The sequence below is a fragment of the Sparassis crispa genome, assembly GCF_003851025.1.
Source record: "Sparassis crispa DNA, contig_000005F, whole genome shotgun sequence".
Lineage (NCBI taxonomy): Eukaryota > Fungi > Basidiomycota > Agaricomycetes > Polyporales > Sparassidaceae > Sparassis > Sparassis crispa.
The window spans coordinates 424,860-448,533 of NW_020939752.1; the positions used below are offsets into that span (position 1 = coordinate 424,860).

A 23,674-nucleotide genomic window follows, 5' to 3' on the forward strand; every position below is an offset into this window, starting at 1 on the left:
GCCGGTTTGCGAACATGGAGAGCATTGAGCTGATCGTATTTAAACAGAATATATGCATTGTAGAGGTTCTCGTCTGTAGTTAGCGTTAATACTTCTCCGCTGAGTGCCAGATATCAAAATGCAACAAATGAGTGGGAAAGGAGTAGAGCGCATCGCTTCTACCCACTCGGAAGCAGTTTGAGCTTACACGAGATATGCACACACTAGGCTTGGAGCTGCTTGCCGAATCAGACAGCAGACGCCGAAGTAGTATAGAGAATCTTATATTTAATTGATGAGCATGATAGTAGACCACGAGAACAGACTGAGAAGGGGACACTGGATATACCGAAAATCTTACCAAACCTACATGAAAGAGAGGTTTAGCATGGAAGAGACAACCTACGCTCGGAGTAACCAGCCGTTGTGGCTTGGGAGACATCTTGATCATTACAACCGCCAGAGGGTTGCTGGCAGAGCATACCAGTAAGGAAAATAGGAAACCGAGATTACTCTCGTGTTCCGGTGGCAATGAGGTACCAAACAATTTAATCCCTGAGTGCCGCTCTCGATTCTAGTGTTTTGGATCTGCACCTTCGCAAAGTGCCCAGGATAGAGAATGCATTTAGCCTTGAGGCAAAGTGTGCATGTTGAACTTATTATCTCTACGTCGAGCCTGCTCGGATAGTACTTCTGAGTTAGTGCACAGAGGCCGCGATTGTTTGACAATGTTGCACGATGAGTATGTTCTCAGCGACGGTGAACCATGATCCTATCAGCTATGAATAGGACACAACTGAGAAGAACTGAGGCCCTGCATTGAAAGGACTACTACAGAAGGCGCAGGCTATAGCGGCTCCCGGTGATACTGTAACATGCACGTGCTGTACCTTAGTCGCTGGAGACAATTGGGGTGCGATGTCGAGTGGAGTCGTTGTTCCGAGGCTCTCTGGGTCTGCCCATCAGCGTTTTTGATGTGCTGTCGACGACAAGATGCCAGGAGAGAATTTAGGAAACGTTGCGCTGCTAAATTCAAGTTAAAATTTCGTGGCACTGCGTCGTGCCTGGGCACACTTCAACCTTCCATCATGCAAATGAAGAAGGAATCCAGAATTTCTAGAAGGACACAGCGTACTGGCGCCCTTGAAGCTCGAAGTTCCGACAGTACGTAGGCGCCCAGAAGACGCGGAGACAAATCTAGATTGAAAACGTACGAACCGGGCTTAGGCTGGACTTTTGCGCTCCCAACTTACATGTACATCCTACTTCGTTACAGCTAAGTCGACGTCGAAAACGATAGACGCATTTCGACGAAATTCGTTTCATCATTTTCTGTTCGGAGTGCATCAAATAGACTGCTCTGGACGGAATCTCTAGCTGCTGATTGGCCTACCCCCTTTGAATTTCACGCATGACCGTACGAATTTGCTGTTTCGGGATAATTCATAAGCAACGTACCTGAAGTAAATTTCGTCGGAATGCGTTTATCGTTTTCGACCGTGACTTAGCTGTAATGCTGCTGATTTTCCAGCCTTGAACTGTTCACGGAAAGACATGCTACTAAGGTCATCTAGTCTCCGTATGCGACTCCACGTTTGACACCCTTCACTTCGGTACTCTTATCTGACCGCACTACCACTCAGGGTGATGCATCAATGGACCATGCCAAGTTGGAAACTTCTGCGATGTTGAGCTCTTATTATCTTATTTTCACAGCCAAATTGCGAGGAAATGAAACCCGGAGCTACTTCACACCACACGTTTCCTCGGTCAGGCTTTCAAAGTTACAGTGGAGCCTCCCCGTGTTGGCATGATCTTCTGTATCCTATCTGCACCATCAAGGGCACGCTTACCACCTTGCAGTCTCGCTTCTACTCATGGCGACATACAATCAATAATATGTACTCATAGGGACCCGCAGCTCTAATTCACACAGTGCGGTGTCTTCTTGGTTAGCGTTTCATACCCATCCATGATCTGGCACTGTAATTGCACTTTTCTCTGAGCGTTTAAAGCAACGCTGGGATTGTAGTATGGGCGGCCAAGTCACTCAGTCGTGAGGTAATACCGAACGAGAAATTGATTCCTCCGAGCAATCTGTCAGATGGTGCCTTACGATGGCCTCCCCGTAACTTCGTTCCCCGGGATTTCATGCGATCATGCATCAGCACCCGGTGATGCCGCTATCGAGCATATATGGTGGAATTCACTGTAGCAGGTATGTGTTCTTAAGGTTGAACGCCTGGCTCTAGCATACATTGTCGTCCCTCGAGCAAGAGTATCTCCCCATGGCTGATACTACCCCTCTCATGAAGAAGAGCGCCATCGCAAATGGAACAGAGAAACCGGCGACGCCGCCGACGCCTCCTCTTTGGTTATCTTATGTCAAGCTGACTAGGATACACAAGTTTCCTCTCGGGTCCATGCTGATGTTCTGGCCTTGCGGTGAGACCGAGTAACAAGCTGGAATTCAATCATTGATTCAGAATGTTGCTAGCATGGGGTGTTACGATGGCAGCAATTGCTGTCGGACTACCTTGGAAGTCATTGGCATTGAACACAGCATTATATCTGGTCGGTGCTACCCTCCGGCACAGCGCAGGCTGTGTCTGGAACGATATCTGTGATATTGACTTCGACCGCAAAGTTGGTGAGACAACTTTCGATGTACTACACCGTCTGCCGCTGAAGGTTACTCCAGAGCGCTCCAAAGGACGACCCCTCGCAGCTGGCTTAGTCTCTGTTGCTGGCGCGTTTAGCCTCTTCCTTGTTCTAACCCTCCTTTGTATTGGCCTTCTAGCGTTCGTTAACAGTGAAGCGTATGTTTCTTCAACACTGATATCAACGCCAGTGCCTTACAGTTTATCTCAGGTTGCGAGCTGGACTGTTTGGCCTATTCTTCCTCGATCTACTCTATCCTTTCATGAAACGATGGACGCACTGGCCACAGGCTTGGCTTGGTAAGGCATCCAGGCGTTGATCTGCGTGCTCCGGAACTCATTCTCCACATTCTCCACATAGGCCTCGCAATGAACTGGGGCGCGCCCGTGTCCTGGATCGCAATCACCGGAAGCGTTGACTGGAGAGTTGCTCCGGCTCTACTCCTTGGTGGTGTCTTGTGCGTTACGCCTGTCACAAGTTCCCTCTTCATAGTCGCTGAGTTCGATGCAGCTGGACGCTCCACTACGATACGATCTATGCTTGCCAGGACAAGCACGACGACGTGAAGGCGGGGGTCAAGTCCACAGCGGTCCTCTTCGGCGATGCCGTGCGCTCGATCCTTGCGTGCTTCTCCGCGCTGTTCATGGCGTGCCTCGCGTATGCGGGCTGGGTGGCGCAGCAGGGCCCGGCATTCTTCGCAGTGGCAATTGCAGGCGGCACGCTGCACCTCATATGGCAGCTGCGGACTCTCGACTTTGATTCGGTCAACGATTGTCTCAGGATGTTTAAGGTACGTTTTCTGTACTCTCGGCGGAACGTTTCAGACTGAGAGCGATGGCAGGCGAATGATGATCTTGGATTTCTCATATGGGTGGGTCTGATGGCGGAATATGTCCGCGTAGTTCTGCTCGCGTGAGGCCGCATAGAGATATTCAATAGAGGCCTTCCCAACGTGTCCGCTGTCCCTTTGAATATGGCGTCTTCGCATCTTCTCCGTAGAACGATTCTGTCTTCTGTACGTCAACCCCGTCCAATGCATACTTATTCCTTCGAGTGTGACGTATTCAGTGTGCCACTGGGAGATCACCCAAGCGCATTGAACAAGTCCTGCACACGTCTGTCGTCCGGTGGGAAGCCCGGCAAAAAGAGGCAGGTAGGGTTTACCTCACCGTAACTAAAGTTCGTGCATGTGCACAACCGCTGGCTCACTAGCTCAGCGCAAGGTCCGCGTTCGCATTTTCTCGGAGTCACCCGCACGCTTCCATCCGACAGTCGTAACCCATATATACACGTATAGAAGATCTCCTCTGAAGACCCGCACAATCCACGAATAGGTCCGTTGATCAAGGGTGGGTCCGAACCGAATATTCAGGAAGTAGAACTCACGCCAGCAGGTTGGTGAAATAGCGGGAGACGCCGTCCACGGTGAGAGCATATGCGCCGATGATGCCATCGGGCCTGATGGCAACCAAGGTGTTCGCCTCTCCCTGGACGCCGTAGGCGTTGCGCGCATACCCCGCAGTATCGACGAGCATCGGCCCGTCGCTCTGGAACCCTGAGGAAACACACGGGAGAATGGCGACGACGCGCGCGACGCCCGAGTGTTCGTGCACTCGCAGGGTGATAACAGTGGATTGTAAGTCCGCGGATGTCGTACTCGTGCCTGCAAAAACTAAGATGGTGTGCCGGTCAACGCTGAGCAGAGCAAACAGCGATGTCGGGGCGCCGGGTGCTGAGGCGTCTTCGAGTAGCGTAGCGTCCGGCGCGCGATCTCCCGCCCGCACATACGCCGAGTCTTGGCCGTATGCGCTCGCTGGCTCGCTCCCAGCGCCAGCACCGGCCCGTTCCTCCAATACGATAGGGCTCCAGCGGCAGTTGATCCCGAGCTGGAGCAACCGTTTGGGTCGGAACATGGCGTTTTGGATCGTGCGTGGGGTAGTAGCATCGAGCGCGGACGCGTGGCGGTCCCATACTTCGGCGTGGAGCGCGGTGGTGAGGTCGAGCAGTTCCGCTGCGATAGGCATGCGCTCGAGGGAGTACGTGGCGAGCAACGCTGGAGACGCAAGGCGCTTGTACACTAGTGCAAGTTTCCAAGCTAGGTTGAACTAGGAAGCGGATGAGGATAGGATGGTAAGAGCGCTATTGGTACATGAGGAGCGTACCGAATCTTGCATTGCGGTGTTGCTGCCCTGCCCTCCCGCTGGAGAATGACAGTGGGCGCAGTCTAATGATGCTTATTAGCTGCGGTTTACATGTGCGATTTCATTTGGCGTACCGCCCGCCAAGAACACACGCCCAACACTGAAAGTGTTTACCATACGGATGTTGGCGCTGCGTTTGATGCATGATCAAACCATGGTCAAGTGATGTGGTGGTGTACTTGCCGCCATTCAGAAATCCACTCCGCATCTTCAAGTTTGATATCAGTCACGCCACTGATAGAGTTGAACAATTTCTGGATGCCCTCCGTATCTTTCGGAAGTACAGCTGGTAGGTCGCGCCCCAATGCTTGGACCTGGAATAGAGGGGCTGGGTTGAGAGGCTTCAGTCCGATGCTGGATGAGAGTTACTTCAAAGCACCCGTGATCGAATACTGGATCCTCACGAAGCTATGCTCATATTCCCCCACATATGCCAGTGCTAAATGAGGGTGAGCTTGGAACGCAGCTGAAGATAGAATACGCACGTCCCTGTCTACTCCGGACGCATGTACATTGGCGACGAACATGCGTTCTGATTCTTTGGTCTCCCCAATGAAGGTAAGACCCAGTTGACTTCTGATTCGTCCTGTGGCGTATCATTGTCAGTCGCAGAGCCCTGCAGAAACACTCCACGGAAAGATTACCTTTAGCTCCATCCGCAGCAACAACGTACTTGCAGTCATATTGATCCTCTGCAATCTCTCCGTTTCGAGAAATTTGGAGGCGCGCCGTAACTTTGTCCGCGGTCTGTTGAATACCTACAAATTCAACACCGAGTTCCACTTTACCACCCAGGCTTTCAAGGTGCTTCCGCAACACTTTCTCGAACTCTGCTTGGCTCGTAGATGCAAGCTCCGGCTGCAGCGCGAATAAGTTCAACAGAACACTGTGATTGCATTGAGATCTTACGTAGGGTATGGAGGGAGAAGGCTCTGCATCTTCGTGCCATTTGGTTGTCTTCGAAACCCGGCCATCGGGACCATGGATGGCAAGCAGCAGCGCAGGGGTTGCGATGTCGAAGACGCCGTCTACTATTCCAAGAAAAGCTAGTAGCTCGAGCGAGCGTGGCTATACAAGCCCATCATGAGGAAGTAGTACATGCAGTGGTATCATTATCAGCACCTGTATCGCAGTCCCGCGTGCGCCACCATGAAAATGGGAGCGCTTGTCAATTATTCTGACTGGTACGCTATTCTTGAGAAGTGAGATGGCCATGATGAGGCCCGTTGGACCAGCACCGGCCTGGATGCCAACTTCAGTCTCGCGGACTCATCAGGTGTGCTCAGAATCACTTACGACCAACACGCCATTGACAGGGACGATAGACATTGACGACGTGGTTAGCGACTGGGGAGGCGAAACGCCTTTGAAAGCTGCAGACGCCGACGTATTTCAAGCAGTGCAAGCTTCCATCACTAGTAGTACGGTGTACAGCTTGAGCTCTGCCTGTCACCAGATGGAGAAGCGTGCACGGTCCAGGCATGATGCATAACAGAGTGTAAAGTCGACCTGCAGCGGTCCCCGGTCAGAATAGGATGACTTCGGCGTATCAAAAAAGCACTGTTCTTTGGCGCATTCAATGACAGATGGTCGACAGATGGTCGAGAGTTGAAAGCTTGCGGCGCTAAACCCCGCTTCCTAAGTGCTTGATAGCTGGGCTACGGAGTGGAGCATGCACGGCTCACTAAGATAGCACGTTCGCCGTGCAATGTAGAGTGCTAGTCTTGCGGGTTGGGGAGAGGTGGATTCCGGCGGCGGCTCAAGCTCGGAGCAGGCTGCAATAGGCGCCTCACGGCACTGCGACGGCCCGAGAAGTCAGCGGGCGACCGGCAGCGGAGGGGCGAAATGCGAGGGAGCCTGAGCGGAGAGATTCGCGGAATCCAACTCGAGCGTGAAGCGGCGGAAAGTCGTTGAGAACACGGCTAACCACCGCTAGGACGCTTGAATCAACAAGGGGAGGTGGGTGGGATGAAAACGAGTGAGAGGCTGTAGGTGCAGGAGGAACAGACTGGCGCTTACGGCGCCTATTCCTCCGCCTTCAGCCTCTCGCTTAGTAAGCACTAGTTTGACTTAGCGCTCGCGAGCTCGCTACTAAGCCAAACTCCACGCTTCCTAAGTGCTTGATAGCTGGGCTACGGAGTGGAGCATGCACGGCTCACTAAGATAGCACGTTCGCCGTGCAATGTAGAGTGCTAGCACTGGATGCAATTTCCAATAAGTTGAGGAGACTATGCAAAATTTATTTGAAAGATAGAGTGAATAAATTTAGTGTAAGTTGCACTGCTTAGAAGAGACTTATCTGAAAGTTATCCTAGAAATGGAAAACTTATTATAAAGTTATTTCTACTTTGGGATAGGTTTCAAATAACTTTCAGATAAGTCTCTTGTAAGCAATGCCACTTACACTAAATTTATTCACTGTATCTTTCAAATATCATTCGCATACTCCTGCCAATTTATTGGAAATTGCATCCAGTGTAGTCTTGCGGGTTGGGGAGAGGTGGATTCCGGCGGCGGCTCAAGCTCGGAGCAGGCTGCAATAGGCGCCTCACGGCACTGCGACGGCCCGAGAAGTCAGCGGGCGACCGGCAGCGGAGGGGCGAAATGCGAGGGAGCCTGAGCGGAGAGATTCGCGGAATCCAACTCGAGCGTGAAGCGGCGGAAAGTCGTTGAGAACACGGCTAACCACCCAAGGAGCGCAGCCCACAACAGTCGTGGCTCAACGTGAGCCCGCCGACTTCCCCAACCCAGGGCTAGCGTTCCGCAGCGAGAGATCAGATCAGAATGACAACATGCATTACAGCATAGACAACATGACAGCAGTGGAGAAGCATTACAGCGAGAGCAAAACTACAGTTGCAAGTATGGTAGACTACAGAGAGTACTTCTTCTTGAAAGAGTCCATAGCAGTGGAAGCCAGTTGCAAACGAGAAGAAGTAAACGACCGCGAGATGAAGAGAGGTAAAATAGACTCAATTTTCCGCCAATACTCGAGAAAAGCGCGTGATTTCCAGCTACCCTGCGTTGCGACCACATCCGGATGGGTACCGCGAAGCAGAAGCTCGGTCGCTCCTCCGATGCGAAAGCAGTGTCCTGTGAGGTGCTCAAAGCCGGCTGCTGCCCAGGCCGCATTGGCGCGATTGAGGAACCAGTCGCGGGTCATCGGCGCCCAACCCGCCGTGTCGCTCATTTCGAACGCGAAGAAGGGAGCATGCGCAGGGACACGGGCATTCGCCTGCAGATGGTGGCGCAGGGCAACGACGGCAGAGCTTGGGTCGCCGAATTCGGTGGCAATGATGTCGGTGCCGAGTTGCTTAGTCGTTTTGGTCCAGGGCACATGGAAGACAGCGTACTGCGTGCCTCCCGGTAGCGTGCGATATGCAACGGAAGCCGAGCGCGCGACGTGCTTCACAGGGTCGAACGCGCCCACAGAAGGAATGACCAGCTCGCCAAGCCTGTAGAACATCAGCGGAAGAACAAGGAGTGACCAGACGGCGCGTGCGTACCGACGACAGCACCAAAATGCGACACATGCTACCGCATATACCGCGGCATCGAACGAGTCGGAGAGGTCAAGGTTGGCACGTAATGCATACAGGTGCTCGACCGTGATGGGCGCCCGCTTCTCTTTCGAGGCTGGGGCAGACTTGGAAATAGCTGAACAAGTTACCCGGAGCATTTTTGCACCTTGCCATGGGGCGCCATGCAGTGCATGCCAGAAAGAGAGGCCCGCCACCCAGGTGTCCACTGTTGAGCGGGTCACGCGCCTGCTCCACTGCACAACAAAAGCGGCTAGGAGCGGCTCCGCCGCAGGCATGCGAAGGTCTTCGGAGATTGCAAGGCAATCACAAAACTGGGTAAAGCGCAGCAGCCCTGCACCGTAATTCTTCCGAGTGCCAGGGTCAAGAGAAGTGAGCATGACATTAAAAAGATGTACCAAAGTTGCCGAGGAGGTCTGTGCAGATAGAGAGGAATGAAAGTGAACCGCATGTGGCGTGGTCCAGAGCGCAAGGTGATCACGTGCAAGAACGTGAGGACGGAAAAGAGAGGGGACAATTTGGTTTTCAGAACGAGGCTTTTTAGGTTTTCACCGAGCCAGTGTTCGCGATGACGGGCTGATCTGCGCTACCCCAGCCTGGGCAGCATCAGACCCGTCACACCGGGTCGACGCGCTCGCATGTGCAAGCGCAGGAAGCGATGAGGTCGTGTTATACATCAGTGAGAAAGGCTGCGAGCTCAGCAGGGAGCTGGAAGGAGAGCTGACGATGGGACATCGAGGGATTCGGGTCACCGCGAGAGACCGAGTCCGCCAAGTTGTCCTTGGTGTTCACATAGCGTATGATGAAGAGAATATTGAGAGACATGGCGATGACCTCTGTACGACGGATGGAGGTGTTGACCTGATGATTGCGGCTGCGACTGCAAGCAAATGCGCCCTCGACGCCCTTGTTGTCGCCGCGAACAAGAATAGTCGCATCACCATGGCCGAGTGCTTCTATCGTTCGAACAGCGAGCTCGACGGCCACCATCTCAGCCCATCCGATGTCACGACCATCACCCTTCCATGCATCGGCCTCTCCCCGCCATCGCCATGCACTCCACTCACTGGATATGATGATTCCGATGCCCCAGGAGGAGGAGGCATCAACCCAGATGCCAAGATCCTGCAGTGGACCACGGGGTGTGAGCGAACGAGTGACGTTTGGCACGTTGAGGATGTGGAGCCACCACTTCATGTCCGAGAGGACAGAACGTGGTGCGAACCGGGGGGCATAGCGATTGGTGAAGGCAGCAATGAAACTGCAAAGATTAGTGAGGAAGGCACGGCCATGCGGGTAGACGAATGTGATATGGGAAAGTGTGCCATTGATGGACATGGTGTCACGTTGTAACACCCGCCCGCGCTCGACAGTGGCGATGAATGCAGTGAGTTTTGCCAGATATTTTGCGCGCTTCTCCTCGGGCAGGGCGACCGATTGCTGGCCAAGGTCCCACAGGAAACCGCTGTATATCGCACAGGATGCATAGTCGGAGTACTTGGTCCGATGCCAGGGGACGCCCAATGGATCAGTGATGCGGAAGATATCAGCTAATCCGAGTGCGTACTCATATGCGCCAGAGATGCTGCATTGGTTGGTGGGAAAGCGAAAGGTGATGAGGTCATCAACCCACTTGCGCGAAGGCCCGATATCATTTGCATCGAGAATGTCTACGATGGCATCCATTGGCTCGCCTTGCACGCCAGTCCCAGATGAGACTCCAAAAGGGAGGACGTGATCGACATAAAAATCACCCGGATCACACTGGATAACAAGGAAAGGCTTGTGCGCAGGTTTGATAGGCAGATTGCGGAATGCGGAGTCAATATCGAGGCACGCAGCTTGCGCACCGGCAGGTGCGTTAGCGATCTGGCAAGCAGGAGTTAGCGTTTGCGGCAGTGGACGTGTTCCGAGTCTGCATGTGCAAGCGATAACAAGTCGATATCCCGCGCACCGGGCATGAATCGAGTAGACAGCGGTCTCCCGTGCACTGGGCAATGACCGTGAACAGTGATCTCCCACGTGCCAGGCAATGACCAAAGAATAATGATCTCCCGCGAACCGGGCAATGATCGAGCGCAGAGATCTCCCGCGTACCGGGCAATGATCTCAGCAGAGCAGCCTCCCGCGCACCGGGCATCAACTGGGAAGATATTGAAGAGGGACTCACGATTTCTGCCACCTCGGCTGCAGTGCCCCATTTGGTGGGAAAATCATCAGAGTTGATCTGACTGTTGACGGAGACTCCGAATTCGTCCTGATAAGAGCAGTTTTGCACAAGACGGAATTTTTTCGAACCGGCCTTTGGGACAACAGCAAGTGGGGAAGATACGAAGAAAGAGCCCAAAATATGCTCTACCTGAGCCTGCGAATACGGGCCAGTCATGCGGCCAAGAGAAACCTGCTCGGAAATATATTGGTGGATGAAATCGATATGTTTAGCGCCAGAGGAATGGTTTGGAGGAGCAAAAGTGCGAAGAAGAGGATTGAAGTCACCAATTGGGAAACCGTAACGTAATTTTTGTGGCAAGAGAGGGTAGCGCTGGAACAGGCCGAGCATGCGAAGAGTGTACTTGAAGGCCTCAGCATCGTATGGTGTGATAATGCGTTCACACTCCGAGGCACCGCTTAGTCGCAGCGGCATGACCGTCGGAACCGCAGAAGGAGCAGACGTGCCCACCGGTTCCGGGACAGTACATACCTCGACAAGGCATGCGGCCGTGTTGGACGTTCCATGTGAGGCAGATCTCCGCACGTGTGGAGATGGCGAGCAGCTTCTTATTTTCCCAGACGGTGAATGCGGGCTTGCCATTCAACATGGTTGATCGCCCGCACTGACTGGCCCGATGTCCACTCTCACCGCAGATGAGGCAGAGCATGCTCGTGGACGCAGATGCTCTGCCTTCACGAAAGGGCTTGGCAGTGGAATCTGCCGCACCATCGCGGCGCGGGCGACGTGAATCGGGGGAATGTGACGGCGTGCGATAGGGGGTTTGAGACGAACCGACAATAGGGCCCGCGGGAATAGGAAGCGCGCATCGAGAACCCTTTTCGATATGCTCCAGGCAGATTTTGAGAAAGTGGTCATTGTAGCTCTTCGAGCCGACAACGAAGGTTTTCTTTGTGAGGAAATAACCGCGACGTACATTGATATCAAATGCAAGGATTACCGGAAAGATCCTTTTGAAGTCGCTCTGCTCAGATAACCACATGTGGTGTTCCGAGAAGCGCTTGACAATCTCGCCGTCGCATACACCTGGCAGAATTTCGAAGTAATTGCGCCAAGCATCGCGCCATTCCTCGGGTCCCATAGCCTGTTCGTCGGGCCACTGTGCAATGTCAATTAGAGCCCTCTTGATCCCCTTCCCATCGTGCATCTTGCGATACTGGACCTGTTCCGGGTGCTTGTGCATCTTGGTCATCACCTCGGAAGTGCACATGGACAGAGGGAGATGGAACCCGTTCCTTAGGAGTGCAGGAAGTTCCTGGGGCGTCTCGATAACTCGGCCCGCGAAGAGATCGGCCTTGCTCTCGGAATCTATGGTGATCAGTGCATTCTCACTGCTCTTGCCACCATTCCCTACGGAGGCCTCTGTCCGAGTGCCAGCACCGCTCCGCTTCTCAACACCCGCATTCCACAGTTTTAGGGCGATGCCCCGAGTATTCGGAGTCATTTTCATAACATCCCGAAGCAACTGCATATCATCGGTGCTCTCCGGTGTCCTGGGCCGCGAAGGCACGCCCGCAGGCGTTGCCGACGGTTCCTGGGAGTCTAACTGACCCGGAGATGTGCCATCTGATCCATCCAACATTCCCAGCTCCTCGTCATCACTGACGCCATCTTCTCCGCCCTGTCTACGTACTGCCCTAGCCGCGTTCCGGGCCTGCCGCTCCCGGTTTTCCTGAAACAAAGCCATCTGGGCCGGGTTGGGCAGGCTCGCGGTGCCTCCACCTGATCCAGACTCATCGGGAAGGAACGAAGACAAATCCTTACCACCAACGCTCGGGGGAGGTCCTTGGGACGGCATTTGTTACAGATCGGCGGAGATCGTGCGTGTGGAAACACCAGAATGAAAACGAGTGAGAGGCTGTAGGTGCAGGAGGAACAGACTGGCGCTTACGGCGCCTATTCCTCCGCCTTCAGCCTCCGCTTAGTAAGCACTAGTTTGACTTAGCGCTCGCGAGCTCGCTACTAAGCCAAACTCCACCGAAAATTCGCTTCAACACCACTTCCCCATCGTTTGCGGTTAACGCTGTCTCACGTCCGGTCATACCGTAAAGGTTGGACACAAGCGTTCAGCGCTGCAGCGGGAGTTCGTAACCGAGATAAGATTGTGATCGTGATCAATTTGGACCGTACTAGAGTTCGAGCGGCGTCGCACAACTTGAACTTGAAGTCCATGAGCGCGTCGAGTTTCACCATCTCATCCCGCACAGGAGCATTTCTTCAATTTCCTCACTTTCGAGTGTAGAGGAAAGATACCTGCACTGCCACTGCACGCAGTGGAAGACGTCGAGTTCGGACAGTACAGGCTCCGACGCGCGAGGTGGGAAACTCCCGTTAATTGCTGAGTTTTCAGAATGCAAATCGACCTCAGGCTCAATTAAGTGGCATATACACTTCCTCCTAGAACCGCGCATAGGTGTAAGTGGAGGGCAAATTCAGCCTTAGAACACCTTATGATGATCACGCCTTTCCAGCCGCAGGTGAGCCCTCAGTTTAGGAATTTACAAGTATGATCTCCAGATGAAGCTCGCCTACTTCCCACACTGAATTTTCTCGTTGAGTGAGTTCTCAACAATTATTTCATCTCCGTGACTGGCTGATGTAAATCCTTAGACCGGGCGGTGTATCTAAGGAACGACCTGTCTGGCTGCTGGAGGGTGTAAATTACACACGCTGTCAAGACGTAGACAGCGCCATCTTAAGATTACCTTGTTATAAGCCCGTCATATCCATATGGTCTGCTTGAGGTCACCTCAACAGCGCAGACCGACATGGACACCGATGCCACTCCTCAGACAGCAAGTTCAACGGACGTACTCATTGTCGGCGCCGGCCCGGCAGGCCTAATCGCAGCAGTGTGTTTGACTCGTCTGAATGTTAGAGTCACAATCATTGACAGAAGGTCAGTATTGATTTTTCATAAATCCAAGCTGTTATTTCGAGCTAGGATATTTGCAGACTGCCTGGAGAGACGGCCGGACAAGCAGATGGTATCCAGCCCAGAACCACTGAGATATGGGATAGCCTCGGCATGGGTGACAGGCTGAGAAGCGTAGGCTCCGCAATGTGCAGGATGGTACTGGACGTTTCCTCCTTGGTATTGCTACGTTCATGTTGATCCTTGCTATCACTGGTCGTAGGTCACGTACAGTACTAATGAAGATAGCACTGGGATTAAGGTATACCTCTGAATGAATCGAGTTGTATCGTAGGTCCTGATCGCTGATACTTTCGCAGCAAGCTAGCCAAATGCCGTCAGTCTCAACGTCCTCCACTCGGTATCCGTACGAGGTCCGCCGGCTTGCTGCTCATGTCGCTATCTCTGCAATTAATACTGAGGACGACTTAGATTGTCTTGCCGATTGAAGACACCGAAGGAGTCATGCTCGAGACTCTGGCTCAGCATCATGTCGAAGTGCTGCAGCCCGTCATTCCCCAGTCCCTTCGCATTTCTGACGAGGATGGAGTTGCGTTTCCAGTTGAGGTGTATTGCTTCGCTGTCTCGTTCGCGCCAGACAATGACCTAGTATCTCCAGGTCATCTGTTTGCATCTCAAGAAAGACCTCTTGAGGGATCGCGACATCCATCTGAATGCCAGAGAGGAAAGAGCGTCAGATCCTGAGTTCGTTAAAAGTGTGGAAGTTATCCATGCCAAGTATGTCATCGGATGCGACGGTATGTCCTTCTCAAGAATTTTACAATCAAAAATTTCCTCATTCTTCCTCAGGTGCGTGGTCATGGGTGCGCAGGCAATGCAGTATTCCGATGGAGATCAATACTCCTGGTAGACTATCAAGCTTCGTATTGTTACTCCCTCGCTGATATGCTTGACAGGTTTAACATATGGTGTGCTCGATTTCACGCCAGTTACGAACTTCCCTACTCCTCGAGCGAAGAGCATCATTCAGTCCCCGCTCGTTGGGGCCATTGGGGTAAGACCTACATTTCTACCTCGAGCTGCGAGACCCTGAAAAGGCGATAGTACATTCCTCGCCCCAAAAACACCGCTCGTGTCTACACTCTTTTGAAAAGGGTCGGAGAGTATGAAAGCGACGTAGCTCAGGTCATGAAGTCAGAAATTCCAGAGGTGCATGGCAAGGTCTCGGTCCCTTATGAGGTGTTCACCAGTTTCTAGATCATCTGGAAAGGTTTCCTCCCCTACGACATGAAAGTCACGAATCCCACATGGGGTTCGACCTTCTCCGGTATGCAGTACTCGTTCTCTCGATGCATTCTCATAACCTACTATTGTTGCAGTCGTTCAACGTGTCGCTGCGAGATTTTCGCACAAACGCCACGTAATCATAGTTGGGGACGCTTGTAAGGTCTTGTACACTAATGTCATACCCTACCATTGACATGCTCCTCCTTGCAGGTCACACGCACTCTCCCAATCCTGGCCAAGGCGCAAACATATCCATGCTTGACGCCCATAACCTTGGTGCGTCCCCCGAGTTCAGTAATACTAGTGCCGGAACACGAGTGAGTTGACGATACCTTATCCAGCCTGGAAGATTGCACTCGTGCTTGGCGGACGGTGCAAACCGTCGCTGCTGGACACGTACGAAGAGGAACGTCGTCCGTGGAGCATCGAGCTTATCGAGTTCGACCAGCAAGTCGAGAAGCTGTTCGGCTCCGAAGGGCTGTCGCCGGCGGAGTACGCAAGGTACGTCTATCGCTCCTGTATATTATTTGTTCTTTACTAACACATGGGCTCTTCAGTATCATGGAGCGTCGCAACATGTTCACAACGTAGGCAGCTCCTTCATGGCTAGCACCCACATTCTCATACTTAGCCGTGGACGCAGAGGCATCGGTGTGGAGTACAAATCCAGACTGACAGTACCCGGGTTCCAAGATATTGCCCCAAGCCTGAAGATCGGCCAACGAGTCCCTCCCGTGGATGTGCTCCGCTACAGCGACTGGCATTCCTTCAACCTGCTGGACCTTCTACCATACAGCGCTCACTTCAGCATCTTCATCTTCCCGGGGGACGTCACGCAGGCGCCCGTCCAAGAGCGCTTCCTCGCATTCATTGCAGGTCTGGAAGAGACGCTCAAGCGCGGTGACGGCAGGATGGTAGAGGTGTCTGCGGTTCTGAAAGTCGGGAAGGAAGCGTGGCTTGAAGATATGTTGGGGAGGTGCGCGCTGCTCGATACACGGTGAGCTTGGTCTTTCGTTGCTGGCTCCCCGGAGATAACAAGTGTGCAGCGTTTACATAGACGACGGGATCATGGCGAAGTCACGTCAAGGCGAGGTATATGAGTCTCTGGGCATATCTCCGGCCACGGGCTCAGCGGCTTTGGTGCGGCCGGACGGGCATATGTCGATGCTCTTGCCAGTTGACAGGGGTGAGGTCCACAAAGTCGGTGATTTTCTGGCTTCGTTATGAGCTACGCAATTGTTTGTTCCATCAGTTGCGATCAAATGTATGCCCAGCTCTCAGCACCCTCTGCACTGTAAATAGATAGAACTCACTGTTCTCGGCTTATCTATGCACAACTCGTTCGCAATCGGGACCCAGTATCAGATGTAAAGCAGGACAATCATGGCACGTCACACTTCATACGACTCACCCTCAACCCTCTCCGCGACCACGGCCCCCACCTCGGTCTTGCTGCTGACCAGTAAGTCTGCAGCTGTTTACGTGGGCTTTCGGCGCAGCGTGAGTTTGCGCCTGCCGACAGGCCGAGGAACTGCACGTAACGTCACGTTAACCTCAAATCGACGGGGGCCAGTAGGTAAGGAATATGCACCTCGATGCCCCAATACTTCACGAACTCGTTGGCAGTGAACGGGGGCGCGTCTTTGCTGGTGCCAACGACGAGCGCCTTGGAGATTCCGCGAGCGCGATGTCGCCCACCCGAGGACACCTCGCTGTTCTCCACGACGTAGTACACCGCGCGCCCATGCGCCGACACATCCGGGTTCTCGAGGATCTCGTCGAGCAGGATGACGTACAGGTCCACCACTGCAACATGCTGGTGAACATGTGGTCGGCGGGGATAGTGGAGGAGACCCCCAATTTCGTCGATGTGCACGATGCTCCAGACGGATTGCCCTTGCCAACCGTGCCGCCCTGGGCCCGGTCGAACGCAGCGCGAACTAACCGCAGATTCTGTAGTCCGCGTGCTGGATCCCCGCGTCAACGAGTGGACCGGTAGCCACCCGAAGATCGACGGCGAGGAGATGATGTAGCCGGATATAGGTCCTATGAAGCACTGGCATTAGCGTTCCAACTGGGCGAGCTGTATGGGGGGAACGCGCCTGCTGCGTCGGGTTCGACAAGGAAGAGATCGGACCACGCGGTGCGGAGCTGTTGGAAGCACCGACTCAATTTGCACGATATTGGCATTGGAATGGATCGTGTCTGTGACGTATTTTTCTCAGAAGAATCGATGAGAACCTGGTGTAAAGTTCAGTCTTTCATGATAATTCGGACTATATTCCTGACGAGTCCTAGGATATGGCAATTTGTGATCATTAAGCTCGCCATCACGACCACTCCAATTCACAAGGAACTCACTGTCTGGATGAAAGTAGGAACGACGCCTGTAAGCCCGTCTCTTCGCCGAACAGCCCACGATACCAGCAATAGCCGCCAATTTGTTACTTAACCTCTGCATACGCATGTATCCCACTACGGTACGTCCAAACGATCACCTACAGATTGGAAGACAATATACGACTGCGCCGCCAGCACCTCGAGGAAGTGCAGATCGAATAGAGATACAATGACGGCTTGACACCGAAAGCCTCAAACAGCTTGGCTTCCTCCGGTGAGTAGACGAGCACAGTAATTTCGAACGATTTCGCGCGGAGGTGTGATAAGAGGATAAGAGACAGGAAAGTACTGAGCCACTGATGTAGCCTATGGATTATTTCTGGTCAATACCAGACGGCGATGGAAAGAATACGCACCCGTGGTGATATGTGGCGTATTTAAGCTGGCTCATACGAGTTGCATACCGTAGAGTGTGTTCTGAGTTCATCCTCGCGGTCGCCTATCTCGTGCTTCTGGCAGAGACACTCCCTCAAACCCGCACTGCCGCATGGATCAGTACACGATTGCCTCTCGCATGCATATAGCAGACATATTGAATTACCTGACGACAACTTATAAAAGGAAGTATTTAGCAGTGCACGGTTCGGTCGTAACCGAAGTTCGAACCTTTGGACTCCTGGACTACTCCTAATAGATTCGACAAAGTTTAGATCATTCGTAGACTCGTAATGGCAGAGATGAAATGTCAGCTCTGTTGGGATGTTGACCAATTGACCACGTTGAAAGTTACGGAAGTTCGCGAGACCCGACCCGACGACCACGGCGCGTCGGTGTCACGTGGCCTCGCGTCGGCCTCGCGTGGCGTGGAGTCCAGTGGCGCATTGGGCGCAGCCACTCGTCGTAAGACTCTCTCATCTTGCACGAGTCTACAAGCGAGTCCACAAGCTTAGAGTGAAGAATGGAGGAGCTGTATTTCTTCTCTATATCTAGTAAGGCACAGAATGCACACTATCGAGACCGGAGCGAAGTAACTAGCGACAAACTATATGGCTACAAGGAGAAGCGAAATGCAACGACAAATATACTACAGATAAACTACGAAATGATGTCAAGTGTGAGAGGAGGGTATTATATACAGATGTGGGGTATAGTGCACGTCGATGCGATGCACAATGTACAATGCGAGAAGATGATGTCCGGAGAGCCTCAAAACTATTAAAGGCCAAAGACGCCGAAGAGCTCCGACTGGCTGCACCCCCACTCTGGCAGCGGCGACGCCAGCATGGCCATAAATTGGCTGGGTGTAGCCGCCGGGGGCGTTAGTGGCGGTGCAATCGCGCCCATGGTGGGTGACGCATACGGGAAGGACAACATATGATCGAGGTAGCTGCCGCTATTGACGGGGCTCCGGACAGGGGAGTCGCGTCCCAGCTCAACGCCGTCCGGATAGATAGGAGCCGGATGTACATCAAACATCGGGATGGCGTTTTGTTGCGCATATCCGTTGAGAGCACCATCCGGATGGTCGCCTAATAGTCCTTCGTACATGCTGTAGCTATCGTTGTCCAGCATAACGTCCGAGGTGACAGGAGGCTGGGGAAGCGTGGACAACGAGTCAAACGACAAGTCTGTTGACGAGAAGCTGCCGTCTGAGGTCCAGGCTGTCGACGAGTAGCCGCTGTCGTTAACCCAGGCGGAGTTATCGTTGCTGAAGTGGGCGAGAGTATCGTTGAAGTGTGCACGGGTATCGTTGAAGTGGGCGAGGGTATCGTTGAAGTGGACGAGGGTATCGTTGAAGTGGGCGAGGGTATCGTCATGGAAGTTGGCGGGGGTATCATCGTTCGCGTTGGCGGGGGTATAGTTATCAAAGCCATTGCGAGTATAGTTATCCAAGTTGGCGAGAAAAGCAGTGTCCGAGTTGTCAGGGGTATATTGGCTGCCGCCATTGTAGGGGATGTTGGCATAGCCGTTCGCATCGCCACTGGCGTAGCTGGTGCTGGCGCAGTCACCACCGCCGTCGTAGTTGGTGGCGGCAGCGTTGCTGCCGGAGGCATATGTCATAGCTGCGATGTTGCTGCCGCTGCTATAGCTCATGCCGGCCAAGCCGGCATCGAAGCCGTTGCTTGCACTAACATCGCTATTCCCACTCTCGGTGGAAAAGCTGGCCCAAGGACCGTAGGTCTCGGGCTGGACAACGGGGTTGAGAGACGAGGCAAAGTGCCCGCCGCAGAGGGCATCTTCTGGCAAGAATACTTGCGGCATGGGTATAGGGGCGGAGGCAGGGATGGATGCCTCGATGCAGTAATATGGATCCGCCGGTGGGACGGGCATGTATTGTTGCTGGATCAATTGCTCGGCAACGGGAGCTTGAGGAAGGTAGTGGTGTTGGATGAATGGCTCAATGACGGGAAGTGGGATGACGGGTTGCTGATTGTTAGACGACACGGCAGAAGACTCATAGTCCTGCAGGGTGGATGACATGGGAGTGTGAGTGTACTGTTCCGACTTCGACGGGGCGGAAGCCGCGAACGGGTATGCGGGAATGGACGATGGGGCGATGGACGATGACGCGAGGTACGACCTGTAGAGGTCGGGGTCATCTTTGATGAAGTACACCGGTGCAGCGGCGGCCTTTTTCGTGTTCTTGGCGGTAGCCAAAGGCATGGGGGACGCTGCGCGGCCCTGCTTCTTGGCCTTCGATTGGGCCTTGGTGGAACGGGCTGCGGCGACCTTGGCCTTGATCTTCGCATCGACATCGTCCTCAGCCTGGGGCTCGACGTCCTCAGGCTTGGAGGCAGCACCGTCGAAATTATACTCGAAACCGACGTTCTCGACGTCATCGTCGAAGCCGAAGTCAAATTCGAGCTGGTAGATGAATTCTTTCCCAGCGTTGTCCTTGGCGCACTTGGCCCTGCAGCCGTGTGCGGACCTTCTGTGCTCCGTGAGCTCGTTCTGGTCCCCGGTCTGGAAGGGGCACATCTCGAAGCTCTCGTTACTGAACACGACATGGTCGCAGACTAACGGAGTCGTCTTGTGCGTACTGTCAGATGATGACGCAGTCAGACAATCACCGAGGAAGTGCATAAGGGTAGCACGCACTGTTTCTGGCTGTGTGGTTTCAGGTTCCCTGCCTGGAGGGTTCTGTATGTGCACCCTGGGAAGGGGCAAGGGAACTTCCTGGGTTGAGGGAAGGGCAGGAGCATGGGTCAGCGACGTCAACGAGCATACGATGATACACGCACATAGCTTCACTGTCAGGATTGTGCACCAACTTATGGCGAGGCATGTCGGCGGCCCGAGACACGACTATGCCGCATATGTCGCACTCTGAGCCGGCCTTTCCTCGACCACATCGGTCAGTGGAGGCAGTGGGGTTAACCCGTACTGCGGAGGACGCATTGCGGGGAGCTCTTGGCATGGTGACGATGGGGAGGAGGATACTTGGCGGGTAGAGAAGGAGGTACACGCTTTGAGGGTAGTGATGGGGAGAGTGGATGCGATGAGGACAGGGATGGCGGAGGTGGGTGGGGTGGGGGTAGGGGAAGAGGAGGCGTAAGCGCAAGAGGGTCTAAGCGAGGGAGCACTAAAGCGTCCACGATAGGTGGGGGAGGATCCTCAGCTCGGGATGAGGGGAGGGAATGAGGGGAGGAAGGGTAGACGCCCTCCATTTAAGCGGGGGGGGACGTGGGCAGAAAGGCGCACAGCGCCGAAGCAAAGCGAGGACCTCCCCCCATAGAAGGAAAGTCGTCGAGAACTAGCGCTGGCGGATTGGATAGTGCTATATACAGTAGGGACCAAACAGTGACCCATCTCATCTTTAGCATCGCCATCACGATCCACGCGGACTACGCGTGAATTGCCTGGCATGGATACCTCGAGACCTGCCTCGTAAGGCAAGTCGCTCGAGGGGCGGTGAGACCTTCCATTATTGGCAGTTGTGGACACAGATGGAAGGTGTTGGTGTGATGAGATGTTTGGTCTGCCTCGTTGTCTGAGGCGTTGGTATGCTTTGGCAGGCTTTGGCTCCGCTTGCCGACCTGACCATAAATGAGCGCATCCTGATCCTCGAGTAGCCCACATATGACCACCAAAAAGCAGCGAGAGGGTAGAGGGAAGCAGACATTCTGTGAAGACAGCCAGAACATAGTGAGAGAAGAGGTTCAAGACACAAAAAGGGCGTTATCACGAGAGGGGGGGAGACAACAACACCTTCCCAAAACAGGATGCGGAGTTCAATATTGGATGCGCTCCAGCACGTGATCACGACGCGTGAAACTGAACGCGTCTACAGCCTCAAAAATTGTTCCAGCGGCTCCAAACAACGCGTAGAGAGCATCAATATCTGTACAAAATTGTAGAGCTCTGTTATAATCAGTCATCATAATACAGAAGAGAGTCAGAAGACGTCTTACAGCCGAGAACGTTCTCGCGGTTCCCATCCGGATCTATCGTCCAGCGAAGGAAGGCAGACAGACTACTCGGAAGTCTTCAGGAAGTTAGACTTATCGAACGAAGAGGCATCATCGTCGTATCACGAACGGAGCCCACGACAGCAGGTCCGACGATAACTCGGGCAATACCGCGATGCGCAGATTAACCGAGACGAAGAATACACGATGAAAGTGCAGCGTCGAGCACTCCAGGTTCTTGTTCCCCGATAAGTTGTTATACAACCTATTCGCGAACGAAAACCTCGAGAAGCTCGTGGTGGTGGGTCGAAACGTTGGGTGAGAGCGTGGGAATGGCTAAATCAAGGAAGCGCCGCGCCACCACCGTGACCCGCTGCCAGGCCCACCAGAAAATCAAACCACGTCCACATTGCGCTGGGAATGCAAACCCGTAGCACACCGAGCCCTTCGAAATCAATAATACTTCAGCAGTCATGAATCGTGAGATACAAAATTTATGTCGCAATTATACAATTACATTCCAGTGCTCTTCAGTCGTAGAACACCAGCAGCCGCAGCTCAATGGACTCCCTGTATGGGGTGCCCTCAGGGGTGGTCGGGTCAGCAAAAGCGGTATGCGGGGTGAACGTAGCGGTCTTCCCGTCGTTCCTCGAATCGTAGCTGCCAACCGGTCAATAGACGGCTCCTACTCCCACCGCGAATCCACTCACCACTTGATCAGCACATACTCGCTAGGCTGCATGCCGCGCAAATACTTCCACTGCTGCGCCTCACTATACTTGACGCCAAAGGTCACGCCGTCCTTGTCGCTGTCGGGGTACCGCAGCGCGACGGGGACGAGGTCCGCGGCAGGGTCAATCGAGCTGTAGTCGCACAGCGCGAGCGGCCAGTCGAGCGCAGGGTGATCGATGGGCCGCCAGAGGTTGATGATCTGGAAGCGCTTCTTGAGCAGGCCTGGTACGTCTGACGCGGGAAGGTGGCGGTGGACGCGTGCCACGGCGGACTGCGGCGTCTGGTCGACGTGCGCCTGCGGGACAGGCTGACGTTTGTCGGGCGAGTCGTCAGCTTCGCCTGGCCGTCTCCGGCGGATAGCTATCAATGGAACGTCAGTTTGGAGTTCGCGATGCGGAGTGAAAGGTGAGGTGTACACACTGTGGTCGAATGGGACAATCCTAGTCGCACCCGTTATACTCTTGACGAGCTCAATGCTCTCCGGATAGTACTCCTTCTTGACGTCCTCGTCGCTGATGAAGGCGGTGTGCTTGGCCTCCTGGTCACCGAACTGGAAACCCGCGCTGTCGAGAGTGAAAGTGCCCTGCTTCCCGCGGACGTTATCTATTTCGACGTCGTGATGTTCCCCAACCCAGTTCCTTTTCTCCCCGCTGGATGGAGCACTCGCATAGATAAAGGGAGGAGAGCCATCCTTGGGATGGGAAAAGAACACTAAGTCTGCTGTGACGGTGGCTGACATGGTCGACACTTGAGATGGAAATGTGAGTATGCGCCTTGTAGGTGACCTATAAAATGCACCGACAGCTGTCAAAGAACTGGTGGTAGAGGATGAAGGATGAGATGTATCGCCCACCGCTATATAGAGTCGCTTACCCCTATTGCTCGTCGCTTGGATTAGCTTAGCGGAGTATTGGTAAGACCGTTTGCATAGAGCACTGACTACGCAGACTGGTCGTCAGACCTGCGCGATGGGACCCTGAGGAGAGCCATGACGACGCGACTCCGAGATTAGTGAGCAGCTCAGGCTTAGGAAACAAACTCGGAGCACTGACCGGCGCTCTACTCATCCTGAGATAAACTCTGGGCCAGCAAGGCAGGCCAAATAACATGACTTCGTGTAAGCAGGCGGCATTTTCTGTGCTGGCAAAGTACAGCTTGAGTGGACCAGCGAGCTAAGTGACTTAGTGACTTAGCAAGGTAGGGCTTGGATAGTGGCGGCAGAGACTTCGGCGCTTAGAAGCGTCACGTGCACCGTGGGCATCCAAGCTTGCCGTGTCACTGTGGCGTGTCTGCTCGGCACGACGCTTTGATTCTCGGCAGATTTCTGGTGCTTTAGCCCTCCGGCGCTGACGTTGCAGTGCAGATGTGCCGGCTTGCGCAAGCGTCGGCGATGCATGGAAGACGGCAATCTGAAGTTGCTT

At 53.7% G+C, this 23,674-nt stretch overlaps 7 protein-coding genes across 7 annotated transcripts; 2 read left to right on the forward strand and 5 right to left on the reverse strand.

Annotated features, from left to right (window-relative positions):
- Positions 1-2,175: 2,175 nt before the first annotated feature.
- On the forward strand, positions 2,176-3,556 carry SCP_0601660 (4-hydroxybenzoate polyprenyltransferase, mitochondrial; the record flags this gene model as incomplete). The annotated part of the gene is made up of 8 exons (XM_027759300.1): positions 2,176-2,197; positions 2,257-2,424; positions 2,477-2,629; positions 2,681-2,798; positions 2,851-2,939; positions 3,001-3,097; positions 3,151-3,430; positions 3,482-3,556. The coding sequence occupies 8 exons, from the start codon at positions 2,176-2,178 to the stop codon at positions 3,554-3,556; spliced, it is 1,002 nt and encodes a 333-aa protein (XP_027615101.1).
- A 466-nt stretch (positions 3,557-4,022) lies between these two features.
- On the reverse strand, positions 4,023-6,170 carry SCP_0601670 (Pentachlorophenol 4-monooxygenase; the record flags this gene model as incomplete). Its single annotated transcript, XM_027759301.1, has 10 exons — positions 4,023-4,745; positions 4,803-4,864; positions 4,916-4,971; positions 5,025-5,195; positions 5,246-5,280; positions 5,327-5,427; positions 5,486-5,699; positions 5,751-5,909; positions 5,964-6,083; positions 6,138-6,170. 10 exons carry the CDS (start codon positions 6,168-6,170, stop codon positions 4,023-4,025), a joined length of 1,674 nt encoding a protein of 557 aa, XP_027615102.1.
- Positions 6,171-7,713: 1,543 nt separating this feature from the next.
- SCP_0601680 (hypothetical protein) lies at positions 7,714-12,408 on the reverse strand (the record flags this gene model as incomplete). The annotated part of the gene is made up of 5 exons (XM_027759302.1): positions 7,714-8,296; positions 8,348-8,796; positions 9,056-10,249; positions 10,551-11,154; positions 11,216-12,408. 5 exons carry the CDS (start codon positions 12,406-12,408, stop codon positions 7,714-7,716), a joined length of 4,023 nt encoding a protein of 1,340 aa, XP_027615103.1.
- A 1,448-nt stretch (positions 12,409-13,856) lies between these two features.
- On the forward strand, positions 13,857-15,999 carry SCP_0601690 (Phenol hydroxylase; the record flags this gene model as incomplete). Its single annotated transcript, XM_027759303.1, has 13 exons — positions 13,857-13,898; positions 13,957-14,085; positions 14,144-14,282; positions 14,335-14,391; positions 14,442-14,539; positions 14,590-14,694; positions 14,743-14,812; positions 14,865-14,927; positions 14,983-15,048; positions 15,114-15,273; positions 15,330-15,359; positions 15,416-15,769; positions 15,819-15,999. The coding sequence occupies 13 exons, from the start codon at positions 13,857-13,859 to the stop codon at positions 15,997-15,999; spliced, it is 1,494 nt and encodes a 497-aa protein (XP_027615104.1).
- A 316-nt stretch (positions 16,000-16,315) lies between these two features.
- Positions 16,316-16,962, reverse strand: SCP_0601700 (hypothetical protein; the record flags this gene model as incomplete). The annotated part of the gene is made up of 2 exons (XM_027759304.1): positions 16,316-16,818; positions 16,941-16,962. The coding sequence occupies 2 exons, from the start codon at positions 16,960-16,962 to the stop codon at positions 16,316-16,318; spliced, it is 525 nt and encodes a 174-aa protein (XP_027615105.1).
- Positions 16,963-18,327: 1,365 nt separating this feature from the next.
- SCP_0601710 (hypothetical protein) lies at positions 18,328-20,780 on the reverse strand (the record flags this gene model as incomplete). The annotated part of the gene is made up of 4 exons (XM_027759305.1): positions 18,328-20,152; positions 20,212-20,289; positions 20,355-20,454; positions 20,498-20,780. 4 exons carry the CDS (start codon positions 20,778-20,780, stop codon positions 18,328-18,330), a joined length of 2,286 nt encoding a protein of 761 aa, XP_027615106.1.
- Positions 20,781-22,051: 1,271 nt separating this feature from the next.
- On the reverse strand, positions 22,052-22,992 carry SCP_0601720 (predicted protein; the record flags this gene model as incomplete). The annotated part of the gene is made up of 3 exons (XM_027759306.1): positions 22,052-22,181; positions 22,232-22,613; positions 22,674-22,992. The coding sequence occupies 3 exons, from the start codon at positions 22,990-22,992 to the stop codon at positions 22,052-22,054; spliced, it is 831 nt and encodes a 276-aa protein (XP_027615107.1).
- Between the last annotated feature and the right edge of the window lie 682 nt (positions 22,993-23,674).